This window comes from Trachurus japonicus, chromosome 18, assembly GCF_045865225.1.
Source record: "Trachurus japonicus isolate A0001 chromosome 18, Traja_1.0".
NCBI classification, from domain to species: Eukaryota; Metazoa; Chordata; class Actinopteri; order Carangiformes; family Carangidae; genus Trachurus; species Trachurus japonicus.
The window spans coordinates 3,403,290-3,422,534 of NC_140924.1; the positions used below are offsets into that span (position 1 = coordinate 3,403,290).

Genomic DNA, 19,245 nt, shown 5'->3' on the forward strand with positions numbered 1-19,245 from the left:
AAAAAAGGAGGGATTTTGGTGAAACCCAGCCATGTTTAGCTTGACTTTTCTCAGGAACGGAGGCACGTAGAAACAAACGGTTTGTGGCCATTTGAAGGATAAAGTTAAACCTTTCAAATGAGCCACAGTATGTGTTGGTGGCTATAATATAGAATACACTATGGCTCTAAAATAAAAAGTCAAATATGGTCTAATTTGCCGGTACACTTGACTAAAACTTTGGAAAGGAGCGCGGCACTCAATGAGTTAACAAAGAATTTCAAAAAACTTGTAATACATTTTTTGTTTGTCTTAATGTAAGTAATCAATTCAGTAATTTTCATGGAGATATCTAAAGGTTAAAATTTTTACCCTATTCATGTGAAAAAAATGTTTTATATGCGTATGAATGGGATATGTTTGGGTGTTTTTCGAAACTTTCCCCTAATGGGATTCTTCGGGGCTTTTTTTCCCTCACTCAGGACATGCTGAGGATACAAAACCAGTTGAGTTTGCTTCTGTTGCAATTTGTTTAACCTTTTCTCATAAAATGACTGGACTACTACACGCGTCAGTGACACAGTCTCTACGGTTCAGTTACTCGTCCACCACCTGCAAAACACTAAACTGTTACAGCTCATCTTCCAAATTGTCTTCCAAACACACTTAGTTCAAAACAGTATGAAACACAATAAAACACAGAAAGATGGAGAGAAAAACCACGGTGCATTTCTGCTGCAGCCACACAAAACCATATCAAAATATTCACAATAAATAAGAGAATAAAAAATGGTGAAAATAAATGTTAAAGATGCAGAAGAGAGGGAGAGAAAACGGTTTGTGTTTCTGTTTGATTCTACAGTGTTGTACTAAACTAAAGGAAAGGCAGCTTCCGTTATACAGTGTATTTCACTCCAATGTGCTTTATATAAAAACAAAACATTTAACAGTTAGAAAAAAATAACAACAACATAAAAACATACAATTTTTTAAAAATCCAAAATATATGAAATAAATATGGAAACATTAAATATACAACCCTCCAGACTAACCTGTTGACCCTCTAACTTAAAGGTTCAGGAGCACAAGATGAAGAGATGAAGGATCTACTTGCACTTTTTCAAATTTTAAGGGCAAATTCAGAAGAAAAAAGAATAAAAGAAAGTACAGGGGGGGAAAAAAAGTATATATTAAAAAAAAGACTAAAATAAGCCATAAAATATGAGTTTGCATCATAAAACATCTGTATTAAAGCAACTAATACTGTCAGATACTGTGATATTTGTAACATCCACTCTGTCAGTTCTGCTGCTGCTGCTGCTGCTGTCTCCCAGAGGATTGTGGGTAAATGTGTGTGTGTGTGTGTTCCAGGTGTGTGGCGCCGCCCTCTCCTGTGGGAATCACACCTGTGAGGTTGCGTGTCACGACGGCGCGTGTCCTCCGTGTCCCCGCTCCGTCAGCAGGACGTGTCCCTGCGGCAAGACCAGTGAGTCACACACACACATTTACACACTCACACACACACACACACACACTAGGGATCGATATATCGACACTCACACGCTACTCATTTGGCATCGATTTCCTTAAACAAATACTCGATACTAACACAATAAGAATTGGGGGTGCGTGTGTAACTTTCAGCTGTTTTAGAGCTTACTTCAGTTACTATGAACCGGATGAGCAGCAAAAGAAGCGACAGATACAGTATACACGAATTCGGTGAGCGATTTGTGTATGCCGCCATCTTGCGGCGGCGCCATTGCTGCGGTGACATGTGTCAGTCATAGTAAACTGATTCTCTATGACAGCATCATAAATAGGCTGCATTTGTGATGTTTAGTGCCCCCCAGTAACTGATTAAGGTATCTTACATGAATACCAATATTAATTTAGGAATTAATCATTTGTTTGAGCGATTAGCAGGAAAGATTAGAGTAACAGGGAGATAAGAGACTGTATCATAAACAATATAACATAGGCTACCGGTACGTTATGCGTGCTGACGATAGCAAGCCAGCAGCGGGATACTTAATCACGTGGACAGGCTACATGAATAAAAACAACAACAACTTTTGCTTTGTTTTAGATATTCAATAATATTTTATTGACCAGCTGGCCTCCGATGATCAGAAAAAACGTCAATTACAGGACAGGTCTCCGATTTATGGTCAAAATTACCTGAGCTCTGGATGGGTCGGACATATTTCACACCGGCTTTTAGACGACCATGATCACATCATATTGAAGGGATCAGTGAGACATTCACAGACCGTCCACACGATGTGAAGGTAACGGTGAGAAGGGAGAGTAGCCAGGTTGTACAGGTCAGCTGTGACTGCGTCGCTGGCGGCTGCTGCTGCTGACACGCTGTACGTAACGTTACGGTCTAAACACGGACACTCCTCCTGAAGTAAGGGGCTGTGTTTTGCTGATATTAGAGCAGTCGAGGACGGCACATGTCCTCCCAGCCTTCCTGGACATGTTCGCAGAAGAGAAAAGGTCCACTTCTTGGCGCTTGCATTCAAATGCCCGCTTCACGCACAGAACCCATCGCTGCCTGACTGGGAGCTGTCACCGCAGTAATGGCGGCTGCTCGACTAACGGTTATTTCGCCGAATTCGTGTATAGCAGCAGACAAAAAGCGAAGTGTGGTGTGGTGCTATTGTTCACAAGCGGACAAAGTTACGGCAAGTTACTAGCAACTTGTTGAAGCATCTCAAGACCACACACCCAGAGACCCATAATGATTATTATTTATCTTTTTTTCCTACCTTTTTCTACCAAGATTGGTATTTTTTTTCTTTTTTTTGACAAGAAAAGTGCAAGAAAACGACAAGAAAAGTGAAAATGTGCACATTTTTGTTCATGTTTAATTTATTTCATTCCTATTTATTTTAAAGGGGTAGTTCAACATTTAGTCAAATTGGCCCATTGCCATAATCCCTATAGTCATAGCAGTAGTGCAATCTGTGCAACTTCTAAATCTAAATTTTGTAGCTGTGTTTATTTATTCATGATATCTATTCACTGTATTATTCACTGTATTTGTATTATTGCACTTATTGTAACGGTATTCAGTATCTTTTATCCTTCTTTAGCCTGACCAGGGACAAAGACTGCAAATTAGCTGAAGCTAGACGTCTTCTATTCATCGCATTTTTCATTCTTTGTGGCAATATGTATCGTCCCTGTTAAATAAACATTGAAATAAAATAAATAGGTTTGTTACCTTTAATTGTCGGTGCAAGCTATTTTTAGAACGGCGGAGCAGAGCCGTGAGCTGCTGAGAGCTACGCTACGGAGGCTCATTATGGGATTTCTTGGTTTCCCTCATCAAACTCATCAAATACACAATCCAACAACTCCACAACGCTCTGGTGGACAAGTTGTGAGCTGCACATTCACCACGCTATGAGATAATAACACAACGTTACCACACAGAGTTGTTTTAGAGGGAAATTCATGCAAAACCACTGATGCGCGTTGCCTTCAGGGACAGTTTTTCATCAAGCAGTCTTTGTATTTACCTCCAAAATGTTGAACTATCCCTTTAATTTTAGTTTTGCTATGTATTGACCATAATACATTTGGTATAAATGCTGTATTTGTCTTAAATGTAGCCTAATAATATATTGAATGAAAAAAATTGCCAGTAAGAAATGATCGGTATCGGTATCGATGAAAAAATGCAAGAAAAAGTATCGGTATCGTATCGAATCCCATAAGTGTGGTATCGCCCATCCCTAACACACACACACACACACACACAGTGATAACAGACACACACACACACACTCATACAGTAGGTTCGGAGCGGAAATTAACACACATGCATTCAGAGAAATACAGACAAACAGGAAGTCGTGCGTGAGTGTATTTTCTACACACACACACACACACACACACACACTGAGAAGTACACACATACAGTACGTACAGAGCGCACACACACACACACACACACACACACACACAGGAAACCATATGTGTGTGTCGGAAAAACAAAACGCACCCACATGAAGATGAAGCCGTCGAGCTCGTTCACGACGTCGACGAGAATAAACGATTTATTAAAAGTTGCAAACAGACCATAATAACTTCACACACACACACACACATCACACACTGGTTGATCAGTTCTGCTCTTTGTGTGTGTGTGTGTGTGTGTGTGTGTGTGTAGAGTCGTCGTTGCCGTGCACGGAGGAAGTGTTGCTGTGCGGCGACACGTGCGACCGGCGCCTCTCCTGTGGGAAACACACCTGTTCGATGAGATGTCACCGTGGCAACTGTGACACCTGCAGACAGGTCGGTCACACACACACATACACACACACACACACTCTGCTGTAACACACACACTCTAACACTGTAACACACACACTGTAACTGCCTGTGTGTGTGTGTGTGTGTGTGTGTGTGTGTTAGGAGGTGGAGAAGGAGTGCCGCTGTGGTAAATACAGGAAGTCGATGCCGTGCCACAGAGAGTACGTGTGCGACTCCAAGTGTCAGAGGACGAGGAGCTGCCAGAGACACCAGTGCAGGAGGAAGGTGAGACACACACACACACCTACACACACACACACACCTACACACACACCTACACACTAGGGGTGGGAGAAAAAATCGATTCACATAAATATCGCGATATCTTTTTTGACGATTTTTAAATCGATTATTTTTTTAAATATTGTGTGCATTTGTTCGCTTTTTTTACATACAGAGAGTCCAGGTTTTGAAAAGGGTTTAAGTTCGCTTTATAATGGAGTATGTTAAAGCAGAAGTAAGGTGAATGTTTGTGTTAATATACCGTATTTTCCGCACTATAAGGCGCACTTAAAAGCCTTTAATTTTCTCAAAAAACGACAGTGCGCCTTATACGGAGCGCCTTATATATGGATCAATTGGTTAATTGGTTGATTCATACTCAGCTCCATCTAGGGGATGCATAACGTAACCCCAGTTTGACTGCAGTATCTTCTATTCTACCGTAGATGACCAAATAGTCGCCCGCGTGCAAATACGCGCCTGTGCTCTAACAGCCGCCGGGGTCCGAGCTCATTTGGCAAAATAAACGCCGGTTCAATTAAACGCCCGGGCGATTAAGTGTTTACCATAGCCTTGCACAGAAAAAAAAGTTTTTTTAACAGCGTATCACCGGCTCTCACCTCTTCTGTCAGTCAGCCCCTCCTCTCGCTCTCTCTCGCTCTCTCTCGCATGCAGGCGCACACACACACACAGACACACAAACACAGGTGCGCCAGCGGGATAGGTCGCGCTGGACTGCTAATAGACAAAGACAAATAGATAAATGCGCTAATGTACAGTGTTGAAATTACCGCGATCGACCCCCCCTCCCGCTATCGTTCATAACACTGATATGATCAGCTCCCTGTGTCGCGGTAACACAGTCTTTGTATTTATTGTTTGATGTCAATAACGATGTCGGGAGTAGTTTTGTTCCAGCGGGTGACCACCTTGTTCTTTGCATGATGGTCTGGTGCTGCTCATTGCAAAAATAAATTGTAGCCTGTTGCAAATATGCGCCTGGTTCTTATAAACGCCCGGGCTACTAAATGGTCATCTACAGTATGCGCCTTATAATCCGGTGCGCCATATGAAAACACAGGGGTGCAAACTCGTCACCTTTCGGCGAAATTCGCCGTTTTGGATCCCAAATTGGTCATTTGTGTGATTCATGTAAATCCGCAATAAAAAAAAATTTGAGGGGGGGGGGGGGTCCGGCGAGGCGAGCCGAGCCGAGCCGAGCCGATGCACCTGTATCTTTAAGGCGCATGCACCTTATCTGGATGACAACGAGTGGTGGCAGCGCTCCTCTTCTGTCCAGCAATACACACCTGAAGCTTCACTTTTAATACAGACTAACTAACGCGACTTTTTGAGCATGGTATGGGACAGCGTGTGTGTGATGATCGCGATCGCGGCCAATTAGCGTTTAGCGCGTTTAGCATTTATTAGCTCCAGTGTCTCCCTCTTCTCTGGAGGAGGGTCTGGCGAGCGAGACTAGCTCCAGAGCGACCTGTTCAGCAGCAGCAGGAGGAGGAGGAGGAGGTTGACTGACTGTGGCAGGACACCTCTGCCTCTGTTTCACTTTATGTTGCTGGTAAATAATGTGGTTGTAAAGTAGTAGTAGTAGTAGGCTAAAGTTAAATTATTTTGTATGCACTAATTAAAGGGGCAGAGCTTTAAGAGACATTTTAGCTTTTATATTTTATAAGATATATTTTTTGTAAGAACCACAATTAATAAATATAGGTTATATATTTCAGTGAATATCTAATTGTTCTTAGCATTTGTTAGATAACTTTCTTTGCCCAGTAAATTAAAACATGTTGGAACTATCAATGTCTCCTCCCTTGCAGCCAGAATCTCACCTACTTTTAACCTCAGACTGTCACAATGATGTATCAGGGGCCGTATTCACAAAGAATCTTAAGGTTAAAAGTAGCTCCTAAGGGCCGAATTTAGGAGCAACTCCTAAAAAAAGTGGGCGTGTCAGTCTTAAATTTAGGACTCCTAGTTTTTTAAAATAAGAGTAATTCACAAAGTATTTTATGCCTAAAAGTAGCTCCTAAGTCTGGGAGAGCTTAAAAGTCCTTGTGAGGACTCCTAACTCAGTAAGACCTATTCACAAAGAATCGCAAATGGCTGCAGCCAGGCAAATGTATGGAGGACTGCGAATTGCTGCAGAGGGGGGGTGCTGGAGCACCTGCCCCTTTGCCCTTTGATGCCCAAAGTGCCTTTTTGTCGGTGTTTTTTTTTTTTTTTTTTTTTTTTTTTTGGGTCATCTACAACATTTTCGCTATAAAACGGGAGTAGTGACGGTGACGAACTGTCCAATATCGGCGTCACAACGGTCGGACCGAGGTAACTGCGACTGCTGCGATGCAGTCATGCTGATGTCAGCCAAAAATATTTTTAAAAAGTTGGTGGGTGCGCTAGACACACACATCAGTTAGTAGTAATAGCTCATGTGATAAGGCTGCTCCCCCAGTAAACTAAACTTATTGTTAGTCTGGGTTCAAATCCTGCTATAGGCCACAAATGTGGGTAATGCATTTTCTTTTCTCATCATTATTATGATCACCATATAGGGCTGTCAACGAATGTGAAAATTAATATTAAAATGTGGGAAGAAAAAAAACCAGCGGCTGCTTTGCGAGTGGACGCACTGACCCTCATAGGAGTTGCAGTTGCACAGCGTCACACTGCAGAAAGTGAGACGCGACAAAAACTGTAGCAGAAAGATGCAGATGGCAGAGAGAAAGACAGAAAGTTCAGAGCCCAACTCGGCAGCAGAGACAGTGGTTTGGACTCGAAGCAGTCTAAAAAGCCCCGTCGGACCTGACGGCAAAAAAAAAAAAAAAAGTGGAGCGGAGCGGCCGGCGGCGAGGAGGAGGAGGAGGAGGAAGAGGGAGGGAGGGGGAGGGGTGCGCCGCCGGCACTCAACAACCAATCACCGTGTTGAGCGCCTCGAATTCGTGCACGAGAATTGACGTAATCCATAGCAACAGGGCGTCACCAGGGGCGTGACTCTTAGTTTGCTCTTAGTGATTTATCCTTAGTAAGAGTCGGTCTCAGCGGCTTTGTGAATAGCTTTTAAGAAAAAACTCCTACGTAAAAACTTTTAGTGCGAGTTAGGAGCACTCCTAGCGGTAAGATAAAAGGCTTTGTGAATACGGCCCCAGATGTCAGACTGCCTCATTCTTTCAGTTTTAACCTGAATATACAAGACATGATTGATTTTCCCAACGATCAAAGTATAAGAAACCGAACCGAAAACCATGACCACAAAACCGTGAACCGAACCGTTTGCTTGAACATCTTTTAAATAGGCTACATATTGCCGCTTAATATGTTTTATGTAGCCTATGGCATTTTTAAGCTTCATGTGTGTTATTGGACAGAAAGAGCAGCGCTGCCTCGGAGCATAGCCCACGTACAGAAAACACATTTACATCAATAAATAAATGTTTCACAATGAACCAATCAGTCTGTATTACATTTTATTTAGTTTGAAGGCAAGGTTTGCAAGGTTCATCTGATGGACATCAAGGGACAGATTCTCCAAGTTTTGCACAGCTTTTGCTCATGCTAAACCTGCATAGGCTGAAGACCCCCTTCACATGTTTCAAAACCAAACAGAGACAGATTGTGCAGGTTTAACACGAGCAAAAGCTGTGCGAACCTGAGTAAATCTGGACCCTAGTCTCATGCTAAAATTGACTGTAAATTCACCTTTAAAGTTGGTTTTTACAAAAATTTCTCCGGGGGACCATGCCCCCGGACCCCCCTAGGGGGTCGGTATCTTGTCACCTTTTTTACCCCTGATGAGTTTGCACCCCTGGAAAACAGTCTTAAAATAGGCCATTCATTGAAGGTGCGTCTTATAATCCGGTGCGCCTTATAGTGCGGAAAATACAGTAAGTCTTAAATAGTTATATCTTCCGACAGCAATCACTTCTATAGAGTGTTTGGTCTGAAACACGGGTCTGTCAGTCACTCTGCTCTGCTCTGAGCCCAGGAGAAAACTTTCCTTGTGTCCTACAACCTTTATCCAATGAGGAGAGAGAACGGCATAAAGGGGCAGTCCTCTCTGTGTGTGCAGCCAAGGGATGCGCCTGAATGTGGTGACGTAGGGACGAGGGCGGGGACTGCTAACTCCATCGGCTGACAAGAAGTTAGACAAAACCACCGGATCGCTTACTGATAGCTTTAATTTCTAGGCTCCTACAGTGTTTGTGTGCAGATAAATGTTCAAAATGCAGACTAAAAATCGAGAAAACCGGCAATATCGTAGAATCGCAATTTAAATTGAATCGCCATCCAAAAAATCATAGAAGAATCGAATCGGGAGAAAAGCGTATCGTCCCAGTCCTACTACACACACACACAGACACACACACACCTGGGGGGTTATTCCAGAAAGGAGGTTCAACAAACTCTGAGTTTTCAGTTCCAGAGCAGCTGATCTGAGTTCGTTGAGTCGACTCTGAGTACGTTGAGCTTGTGCCTGACAGTGACGACTAGTAAAAAGCATCATCAATGGAGCTCCGATATTGTGATTCGCCATGGCAACAGGGGAGAAAACAGGAAGCAGACATGTTACGAGAAAAAAAAAAAAGTAACACTGCTGCGGCCGTAGTGAGAATCAGACAGAGTTTTAGATGTGGTCGACTTTGCATTTTGAATTTAACATCTCTTTATTTTAATATTGAGGAAGTGGTTGGGTCGACGGTCGACGTTTTGTTTTATTTTATGGTTCCGGCATTTTATAAATAAAACAGTCTCGTGACGGCTCCTCACTTTGGTTTGATTCATATTCAAAGTAAAAGTTCATTCAGTGGATATTTTAACGACCAACATGCTCATTAACACACATCTGTCCTCTAACATCCTGCTGAGAAGAGAGAATGACACTTACTTACACACTTACTGTCTACAGATTGAACTAGAAGTAATTTAATTTTATCTTAAATGCGGCTGCAAATTAGAAACACAAAATTGCGTTGTTGGAAAAAATATAACAGGCTATGCCTACTTACTGTTACTTTTATCTGTGGGAAATGAAGAAAACCAAGTGAAATGTGAGTAATTTCTCTTTTTTCTGGCTGCTAGAAGGTGATTGATTAATCTGCAAAGTGATGGATTAAAGCCCCAGTGTGTAACTCATTTGTCTTTTTATTATCAAAAATCAAACATGTCTTTCATAAATACGTATTTCACTGAAGTGGAATCACAGCTGCATCCAAAGTAAAGCTTTCTGGTTCCTTAGAATGAGTTGTTACAAGTCGTTACAAATACATAAGTGGGCGACGCACCGAACCGAGGCGGCCATGTTGCATCGTGACCGTAGGTAACCACGGAAACGGCCTGTTAAAACTGTCACCACTGTGTAGTGTGAGGAAGGACGGAGGCGCTGGTGTTGCATTCAGGTGCAGTCAGGCAGACGGCCGTCGGCAAACCGACCGGATGTCATTTTACTCCACCAGAGAAAGACGGTAAAACAATACCACATCACCATGACAACATATTGTCAGATGCTTGTTTATCCTGTTACATGCAGCATCTGTTGTCTGTCTGACGTCTGCCCCATTTCACCTGAATGCAACATCAAGAATACATTCAGATATGCAACCGCACCGCTAGACGGGGGGAATTCCTACACATTATACCTTTAAAAAAAATAAAAAATACGAAGAGGATCAGAGAGCACGTCAGCGGTGACGTGTAGCCTGATATTCGATGTGCGGCCGGAGAAGCGGAACCGTTAAATCCGTTGCGACTTCTACACCGAGCGGATGAAACGATGCCACAGAGACTCTGAGCCGTGATCAAAGCTGAAGGCGCTCGATCTACTACGACTGTGGTTGTTGTCTTCACTCACAGACTGACAGAAGACATTCAATCATTTTCCTGGTTCCCACACACACACACACACATGAATGAATGTTTGAATATTTATTTTCATGGCCGGTCCCATATGCGATTAGACACATTTACTGACCAATCAAAAACTAGACCGTCCTTCCTGATGGTGTTACCGACACATAAATAACCAACAGGAAATAAAGACAATGCAAATATATTGAACTTAAAAAAGACGTTTTAGCTTCTCAGCATCGTCCAACCACACAGATTAGTTATTTGGATCGACTTTACTAAACAGTTTGTGTCTTATAAAGTCATAGATAGGACAGTATGACACAAAATGCATTTCATTCTGTGCCGATGTATCTGCCCGTCTCCATATGAAGACACAGGGATCTTTTCTTTTTAGACAAATTATACAAAATAAACATAACTTTCTGGGCCAAACACAGTTTTATTTCACAGTATAAATGTTTTCAGGCGTGAATGTGAGTGAAATGTTGACACTGTAAAATCCTGTGTGAGACAGAGAGACAGAAACATGATGTGTGTGTGTGATAGGTAAAGGTTGAGTGACGGCCTGTCAGCTGTGTGTGTGTCTGTGTGTGTGTTGTCGTCTCTTATCAGACTCAGCTGCTTCACGTTAATGTCACGTCTGATGCCTTCACTTCCTGTGGAAATGTCAGACGCTGTGATGATGTCACTCCTCCATGAAGGGGGCGGAGCCTCCGTCTGTCAATCAAACTGGCTGTATTCGAAACCGCATACTATACTGCTAGTACGTACTGATTCGGGAAATATGTCCAGTATCTGACCAGTCTACATTGTGTACTGTATCCCACAATGCAATGCAACCCTGACGTCTAACCGTAACCAAAGACGGTTTAGAGTAGTGAAGTATCTTTGCCGTGGACGGTAACCATGTTATATAGTTTAATAAAATAAAACTTAATGCAGACTGGTCAGTTCATTGTAAAACATGTATTTCTTGATGTAAATGTGGTGGTTTGTGTCCGTAGGCTTCAGAGCCCCGAGGCAGCGCTGCTCTTCTGTCCAATACACACAGGAAGCTTCACTTTACATTCAAACAAACTACGACTGCCACAATTGTTACATTTCATCAATGAGACCAACATTTATTTCCTAAAAATAATTTAACCAGCCGGTGGTAAACCTCTAAAAACCTGCGGGTAAGTTAATTAGCAATGGTTTTCTCCCCCGGGATGACGACGGAGGTTGGCCGGCCGTGCAGCTCTGCAGACTGGAGCTTCACTTCTCTGAAAAACATCGGAGCAAACTTCTAAACAATCGTCGTTTGGATAAACTGGCCGTATATTTGGGATCTAAACAGTTACTTTCTCGCATGAAAACATATTAAAACTTAATAAAGTTACGTAATAACAGCGCTAAAGCGGGAAATAAAACAGCTTTTCACCTGTTTTACAGCTACCGCTACCGGTTGCCGCGAAATGCATTCTGGGAAACTTGTATACTGCATACTGCGGTGCGAACGGTGTCGGTCTGCTTAAGTAGCATACTGAATCCCACATTCAGTCTGTAGTATACAGTACATACTAACGCAGTATGTAGTAGGCAGTACAGTAGTATGCTGCTTTGAAAACAGCCACTGTCTTAATATATATAGGACTATACAGAGAAACATTTCAAGACATACAGTATCTTTCACATCCACAACGTTTTTGTCTTACTTATTTTTGTTTCTTTATTTTATTTTAATCACCATGGTTGCACTTTTTTGTTGTTTGATGGACCATTAAATCTTTGTTGCATCCGTTAATCTCTGGTGGACATTGCCATTTTTGATCAGTGTGCGAACCTTTTCCTCCTGTTGCTCTCTAGGAGATAAATGTTGCCAAGTAGGGTTGTTCGGTATACCGGTACTAGAGTGGTACCGGGGTACTGACGCATTTAAAACGGTACCATACTGCGCTTAGATGGGACCGGTACTTTCATTTTGCGCCGCCGGCAGCGGTGACGTCGCCGCGTGAAGTCGCCGCATTGTAATTTGAGCCGCGGCGAGCGAGTGAGCGAGTCACAAACGAAGCAAGGTGCTGTTTTTATTACCGTTACAGCGCCACCTGTCCATGTGCCTGTGTTTATGTGTGTCTGTGTGTGTGTGTGCGCGCCGCGCGCGAGAGAGACGGGCTGCCACAGACTCGTTAATTAATGCAAACAGCTGGTTGATAAGTTCGTTTTTACCGCGGATCACCACTGGCATGCTCTCTGTCTCTGTCTCTCTCTCTGTCTCTCTCTCTCTCCCTCTCTCTGTGAGTGAGTGAGTGAACAGCGCTACGCGGAGATTAATTAACGGAGCGATATTGCGTTGATGGGGGGGTGGGGGGGGGGGGCTTGGTCTTGATTCTGTGGCGCTGCATATGGGAAACAATAGGTGTGTGTTTGTGTAAAATGAACGTTTGTGTTTCATTCTATAAACTTCTGAGAACAATTTCTCCCAAAAATTACAACTGGTCAAAATAACAAAAAATGATGCAGTGTTTTCAGACCTCAAATAACGCAGTTGATAATCATTTTTAAACAGACCACTAATGATTTAATTTAGGAAGAGTTCAGTCCTGATGCATATGTTATAGTTCTAAGATTTTCTATTAAAATAAAGTCAATAATGACATTTTTTGTGTTCTCTTTTTATTTGGAAAAGTACCGAAAAGTATAGAAAAGTATCGAAAAACATGTTGGTACCGATACCGGTACCAAAATGTTGGTATCGTGACAACACTATTGCCAAGTGCATTTTATTGCTCCCCCCCTTTTGAAAATAATATTCAAATTACTTTTTAGGGGTGTATGTATCCCCATTGACTCCCATTCATTCTGCACTCGCCTGCGAGGGCCCCTTCTCGCAGACGAGGGCACTTCTCCTCAATACTAGAAATTCTCTGTTTCAAACTCTCTAAACTCCCATCATGCCTCTCTCTCCCTCCCTTCTGCTCCAGTGTTGCCCCGGTAACTGCCCCCCCTGCGACCAGAGCTGCGGTCGGACCCTCGGCTGTCGCAACCACAAGTGTCCCTCCGGCTGTCACCCAGGTAACCACGTCACGTCACATCAGCGTCCGTCAGATCCGTTCTGATTGGTCGACGGAGTCACAGCTGGATGAAGGTCAAAGGTCAAACTCCGAGTGTGTGTGCGCTGACATTTCATCCAGCTGATAGCGGTGTTGTTGTGTGTGTGTTTGACCTCTGCTTCCTGCCGAACATCATTAATCCCCTTTAACAAAGACGTGTGTGTGTGTGTGTTGTTCAGTGTGTGTGTTGTTCTGTGTGTGTGTGACAGATAGCTTCCTGTCTCTATTGTTCTCTGATTGGACGATAAAGGATAATTTATGCGGCCGTCCCGCCTGCTGATTGGCTGAATAGATTAAAGTTAATTTATCTGTGCGTCTGCGAGCTGATTGGCTGCTCTGACCTTTACCGGGGGGGAACAGTGAGAAGGTCGCACAAATACACACACATCAACACACAGATAACAGAGTGTGTGTGTGATTATTGTTGTTATTATAAGTGTTTAGCTGTGAGTTGTGTGTGTGTTTGTGTAGTTTTATCAGGACTCAGTTCACACTCAGTTTTATCTGCTGCTCGACGCCTCCTCTGCTATTTTAATGGGTGTGTGTGTGTGTGTGTGTCTGTGTGTGTGTTGTTGTGTAGTGTGACTCTGGTGGACGTGGTACTAACGAGGCGTCAGGTCACAGAGAAGTGTTTCCAGCAGCGAGGAACGTCCAGCTGTGCAGCAGATGTTGAGCCACAGTGTCGAAGCCGTCAGAACAAACTCGACTATTCAAACAGAATTCACATTATTTAAAACATGAGAACAGTCTCAGTTTTGAACAGAGTTTCAGTCGTCCATAGCAACACCACCGGTGAATTTCCACGATTCTTCCACGATACTTAATCGATGCCACGATAAAGAAGCAGAATCCATGTGCGTCTAAATTCATTACTTTATTTAAAAACTTTATTGTGTTTAACAAACTTTATTGTGTTTAACTGCGCAGAGTTTAAAGAGCAGCAGAAACATGAAGGAAGAACTGTGTTAAAACGGTAAATTAGGCTTCACACCATCAGGGTTTTTGGCACCGATCACCGATTAGGTCTGGACCGAGACATTTGACAGAGATTTGAAGAATACCAGTTGCTGCCATCCAATAGGAGATATATGCCCAATTCTAATTTCCATCCCTAGCCCTAGCCCTTAACCCTTGCCCCTTGAAACGGAGTTACAAGGGGTAGGGGTTGAAAGTCAACCCCTACGAATTGGGACACCCCTTCAACAATTACATATGTCATCAGTAGTCGTAGACGTGACAAGCTTTTGCCACAAATCCTCTATTCAAAACCACGTTAACTTGATGTAACCGTTGTTACATTTCATCAATTAGACCAGCATTTATCTCCTAAAAAGAATGTAGCTACCCGACGGTAAACCTTCAAAAACCTGCGGGTAAGTTAATTAGTGATCATCTTTTCTCCCGGGATGAGGACGGAGGTTGGCCGGCTGACGAGCTCTCTGGACGGGTGGTGTCTCTGTGAGGAGCCGTTGATCTGCTCCACAGTCTTTTGTTATATTTTCTTGTTGTTTTTGTCATTGTCTGTTGTGATATTTTGTTTAATGTTTGTTTGGTGTTATATTGTGTTATATTTTGTAATGTTTTTTTGTTACGAGGTAGGAAGTGACTTGGATTCTGACAATAAAAAGTACTCAACTCAACTCAAAGCCTCTGTCCCTCTCCGGTCCTCAGGAAGCTGCTACCCGTGTCCGGAGGCGGTGGAAGTCCGGTGTTCCTGTGGAGCGACGGGTCTGTCCGTCCCCTGTGGACGAGAGAAGAGCACCAGACCGCCGCGCTGCAAAGAGCCCTGCAGGTCAGTCACTTGTTTCAGCGCTGCTCTCCAAACGGCCATGGTAGACGCGGTCAATACTTTATTCTGTGAGACAGAATTGACCATATTCACAGCGACAACATTCAAACGTTGTTTCCTGGTTGATGCATATTTCAAAGTAAAACAACATTTGGGTTAAACTGAGTTGAATTAAGTTAGCCAGCAATTAGCTGCAACTGCTAACGCTAATGTTAACGTTATGTGACGGCGTTGAATCTTCCCACCCCGAGTGACGACGTCAGCAAAGGTGGCGACGCTGTGAATATGGCTAATGGTGAACCCAGATGAGACGGTGGTGGGTCGTCATTGTCTTGTTACTTCTACCTGCTCCTTTTTTTGTTTTTAAATTTAATTTTTTTATGTTGGAAATAAATAAATTCATTCATTCCGTTAAAGGGAAACACTGGTTGTGCTGCATCTACCTGTGTGGACATGAAACAACAATGACACCCCTGTACAGTTGAATCTAGATCTACAACTGTAACTGTTTTATCATTAGAAGAAAATGTGGGGTCAGATCTTGAATGAAAAAAACCTGTCAAATACTGTGAAAACGATATGATCTTGGAAAAAAAAGGTGACCCCCCGCCCCCTCCTCCAGATGCCCCTCATCCTGCCACCACCCGTCCCGGGAGCCCCACCGCTGCCACGTGGGGCCCTGCCCCCCCTGCAGACAGCCCTGCCTGCTGCCCCTCCGCCGCTGCAGCCACTGCTGCCCCCAGCCCTGCCACGACCTGGTGCTGGTCAAGTCCCAGCAGGTGAGGCCACCGCACATCTAGACCCGTTTCTATGGTAACACACCGTAAACAGTAAAATAACAGCATGATCACATAGTTAAACAAAAAATACTTTTTAGTTTTTTCCCTTTTGTTCTAGTTGGCTTCAGGGGTGTGTCTTTCAGAATAAAAAAAATGGTCTTTAAATTCTTGATTATACGTTTTTAGATCATTTGGAGCCAAATCAATATTGAGTAAAACGTGATTAGTTGTGCTGCCAGAACCAGGAGCCAGGTGATCTGAGCTGGTAACAACCTGTTGTAAAGCAGCAAGGAACCAAACTCACGTGGTTTAACTTAATGCAGCAGCAACAACGGGGGCTTTATGTTTTAATTAGAGTTTAAGTTGTGTGGCCTTCACACTGCTCACTCTGCTCTACAGCAGTTAAAACAACTTGTTCAAAAAGTCTGTTCACTGAATCGAACTGAGACTGAGAAAAGAACGAATCAGCTCAGGAAGTGATTCTGTTCAGTTCGTTAACTCAAACAATTTGTTCTTTTGAACCAAACGTTTGCAACACTAGTTCAGAGTGTTAAACTTGAGAGAACAGCAGCGGTGGTTATGTGTGTGGAGTGGTGCTGAATCTCTCTCTCTTCTTTTTCAATTTTTTTTTTTTTACATATTGAGTGTTAGCAAGTGGTTAGAAGTGTTAGTTGTATTTAATATATTGAGTGTGAAAAGCTGCAGTTGTTGCTGCTGCAGCCACAAGCTGCTGTTTTCACATGTGTCCTAATGTGGCTCAGACTGGACAGGGTTTCCACGGGGTCTTAAAAAGTCTGAAATGTGAAAATCTAAATTTTAGGCCTTAAAATGTCTTAAAATTGTGTCAAGTCTGATTATCTAACCTCAAATGCTCAATAAAATGCTCATGTGACGCTTCTTTTTGTTTTATTGAATGTATTTACAACTACAAATGAGCCCAACAAGCAACTTATTTAACTTACTTAACTCTGCATTTCTTTAGTACATTCTTGTATGTAGTGCTGTAGATCGAGTTGTGATTCATTTGCATACTCATGAATATTTATAGAATCTGGATTTTTCAATGAGGGAGAAATAGTAGACCTGTTTTTAGCCTCTTTGGGGGTTCTTTTAAACAACTTTTTTGTGGGAAAGCAATTTCAATCAAATTTTTTGTATACATTTTAAAATGCCTCTTTAGGGGGACTTTAAATTTCATTCATAATGGTCTTAAAAAGTCTTAAATTTCATTCATAACCCTCTTAAAAAGTCTAAAAAAGTCTTAAATTTCATTCACAACCCTCTTTAAGTCTAAAAAAGTCTTAAATTTCATCCATAACCCTCTTAAAAAGTCTTAAAAGTTGTTTTTTTTTTAAAGTCCTCAGTTTCATTCATAACCCCTTTTAAAAGTCTAAAAAAAGTCTTAAATTTCATTCACAACCCTCTAAAAAGTCTTAAATTTAATTCATAACCCTCTTAAAAAGTCTAAAAAAAAAAAAGGCTTACATTTCATTCATAACCCTCTTAAAAAGTTTTTAAAAAGTCTTAAATTTAATTCATAACCTTCTTAAAAAGTCTAAAAAAGTCTTAAATTTGAGTTGGTGAAGCCTGCAGAAACCTGCTGGAGTAAAGTTATTATCACCAAAGACTTGAGTGTGAGTGGGTGACGGTAAACAACATAAAGTGAAGTGAAGTTTCCTGTTTCCGATCACAACAAACTAGTTTTTAAAACTCTCTGAATGTTTCCTGTGTGTGTGTGTCTCTCTTTGTGTGTGTGTAGGTGCAGCTAGCCGGCCCGTGGGAGCAGCGGTCTGAACCAGCGTTTGTGAAGAAGGCTCTGCCCTGTCCGCCGTGTCAAGTCCCCATACCGACGTAGGACACACACACACACACACACACACACACACACACACACACACACACACACACACACACGGGGTGTAACATGTGTAAACAGAGTGTTTACTGGAGTGAGAACAGCAAATTAAACATTAAACATGTCAGATTTACAGTGAGGAGGCTCGAGGCTCCGGATCGGTCTTTGTGTTCACATGTGGTCCACAGACGCACGCACACACACACACACACAACTGTTAGACACACACACACACACACACACACACAGAAACACACAGACGGCATGCAGCGTTTTTTAATCTCAGTTCTAATGATCCATAACAAAACCAAAGCTCCTTGGAATGTGTGTGTGTGTGTGTGTGTGTTTAACAGTTGTGTGTGTGTGTAAAACAGTTGTGTGTGCCAGCTGCCTGCAGCTTTGTGACGCAGTGAGCGACCAACACCAACCATCTGTGTGTGTGTGTGTGTGTGTGTTGATGTTAAGGAGACTGAGTCCAACAGCCACAAACACAACTCAGAATAACACTTGAGCTTTTATTGTGAAGAAACAGGAAGTTGCTTGTAAAGCTGTGACATCATCATCGTGTATTCCAACAGACGACAATAACGATGCATCTTATTGTGAAGGAGGAGGAGCAGATTGATCAGAGCAGCTCATCAATACCAGAACAGACCAATGAATAAAGCTTTATTGAGAGAGTGCAGGTGAACGGCAGCTCCTCATTGGTCCATGTGTGAGCAACGACACAGGAAGTGGTTTCTCACAGTTAGCAGACATGACAGGAGCAAAGTGAGTGGAAGAACGAGGGATTAACCCTCCTGTTGTTGTTGTTCTGGGTCAAATTGACCCAATCTGTTTCCTTCCTCCATCCTCCCTTCTTTCCACAATCCTTTCTCCCTCCCTTCTTTCCACAATCCTTTCTCCCTCCCTTCTTTCCACAATCCTTTCTCCCTTCCTTCTTTCCACAATCCTTTTTCCCTTCCTTTTCTCCTTCCTTCCTTCCCTTCATCCTTAGCCTACTTCTTCTTCCTTCCTCTTTTGATCCAATTGACCTGATCTGTTCCCTATACCTCCATCTTTCTTTCTTTCTTTCTTTTTCCCTTCCTTCTTTCCTCCCTTCTTTCCCTTATCCTTCTTCTTCTTCCTTCTTCTTCCTTTCTTGAACCAATCTGTTCCCTCCCTCCATTTTTCTTTCCTTCCTTTTTCCTTTCCTTCCTTCCTTCCTTCCTTCCTTCCTTCCTTCCTTCCTTCCTTCCTTCCTTCCTTCCTTCCTTCCTTCCTTCCTTCCCTTCATCCTTACTTCTTCCTTCCTTTTTGCCTCAATTGGTCCAATCTGTTCCCTCCCTCCTTCTATCTTTCCTTCCC

General features: G+C 42.7%; 1 protein-coding gene across 1 annotated transcript in view; it reads left to right on the plus strand.

Moving 5' to 3' along the window:
- The window catches only part of nfxl1 (nuclear transcription factor, X-box binding-like 1), a 39,028-nt gene that overhangs the window by 13,237 nt on the left and 6,546 nt on the right, over positions 1 to 19,245 (plus strand). Inside the window, exons 9-15 of the mRNA XM_085759091.1 lie at positions 1,351 to 1,465; positions 4,163 to 4,287; positions 4,408 to 4,530; positions 13,347 to 13,437; positions 15,147 to 15,267; positions 15,887 to 16,043; positions 17,803 to 17,894. Coding sequence (XP_085615217.1) covers positions 1,351 to 1,465; positions 4,163 to 4,287; positions 4,408 to 4,530; positions 13,347 to 13,437; positions 15,147 to 15,267; positions 15,887 to 16,043; positions 17,803 to 17,894 — 824 coding nt within the window. The remainder of the gene's footprint in view (positions 1 to 1,350; positions 1,466 to 4,162; positions 4,288 to 4,407; positions 4,531 to 13,346; positions 13,438 to 15,146; positions 15,268 to 15,886; positions 16,044 to 17,802; positions 17,895 to 19,245) is intronic.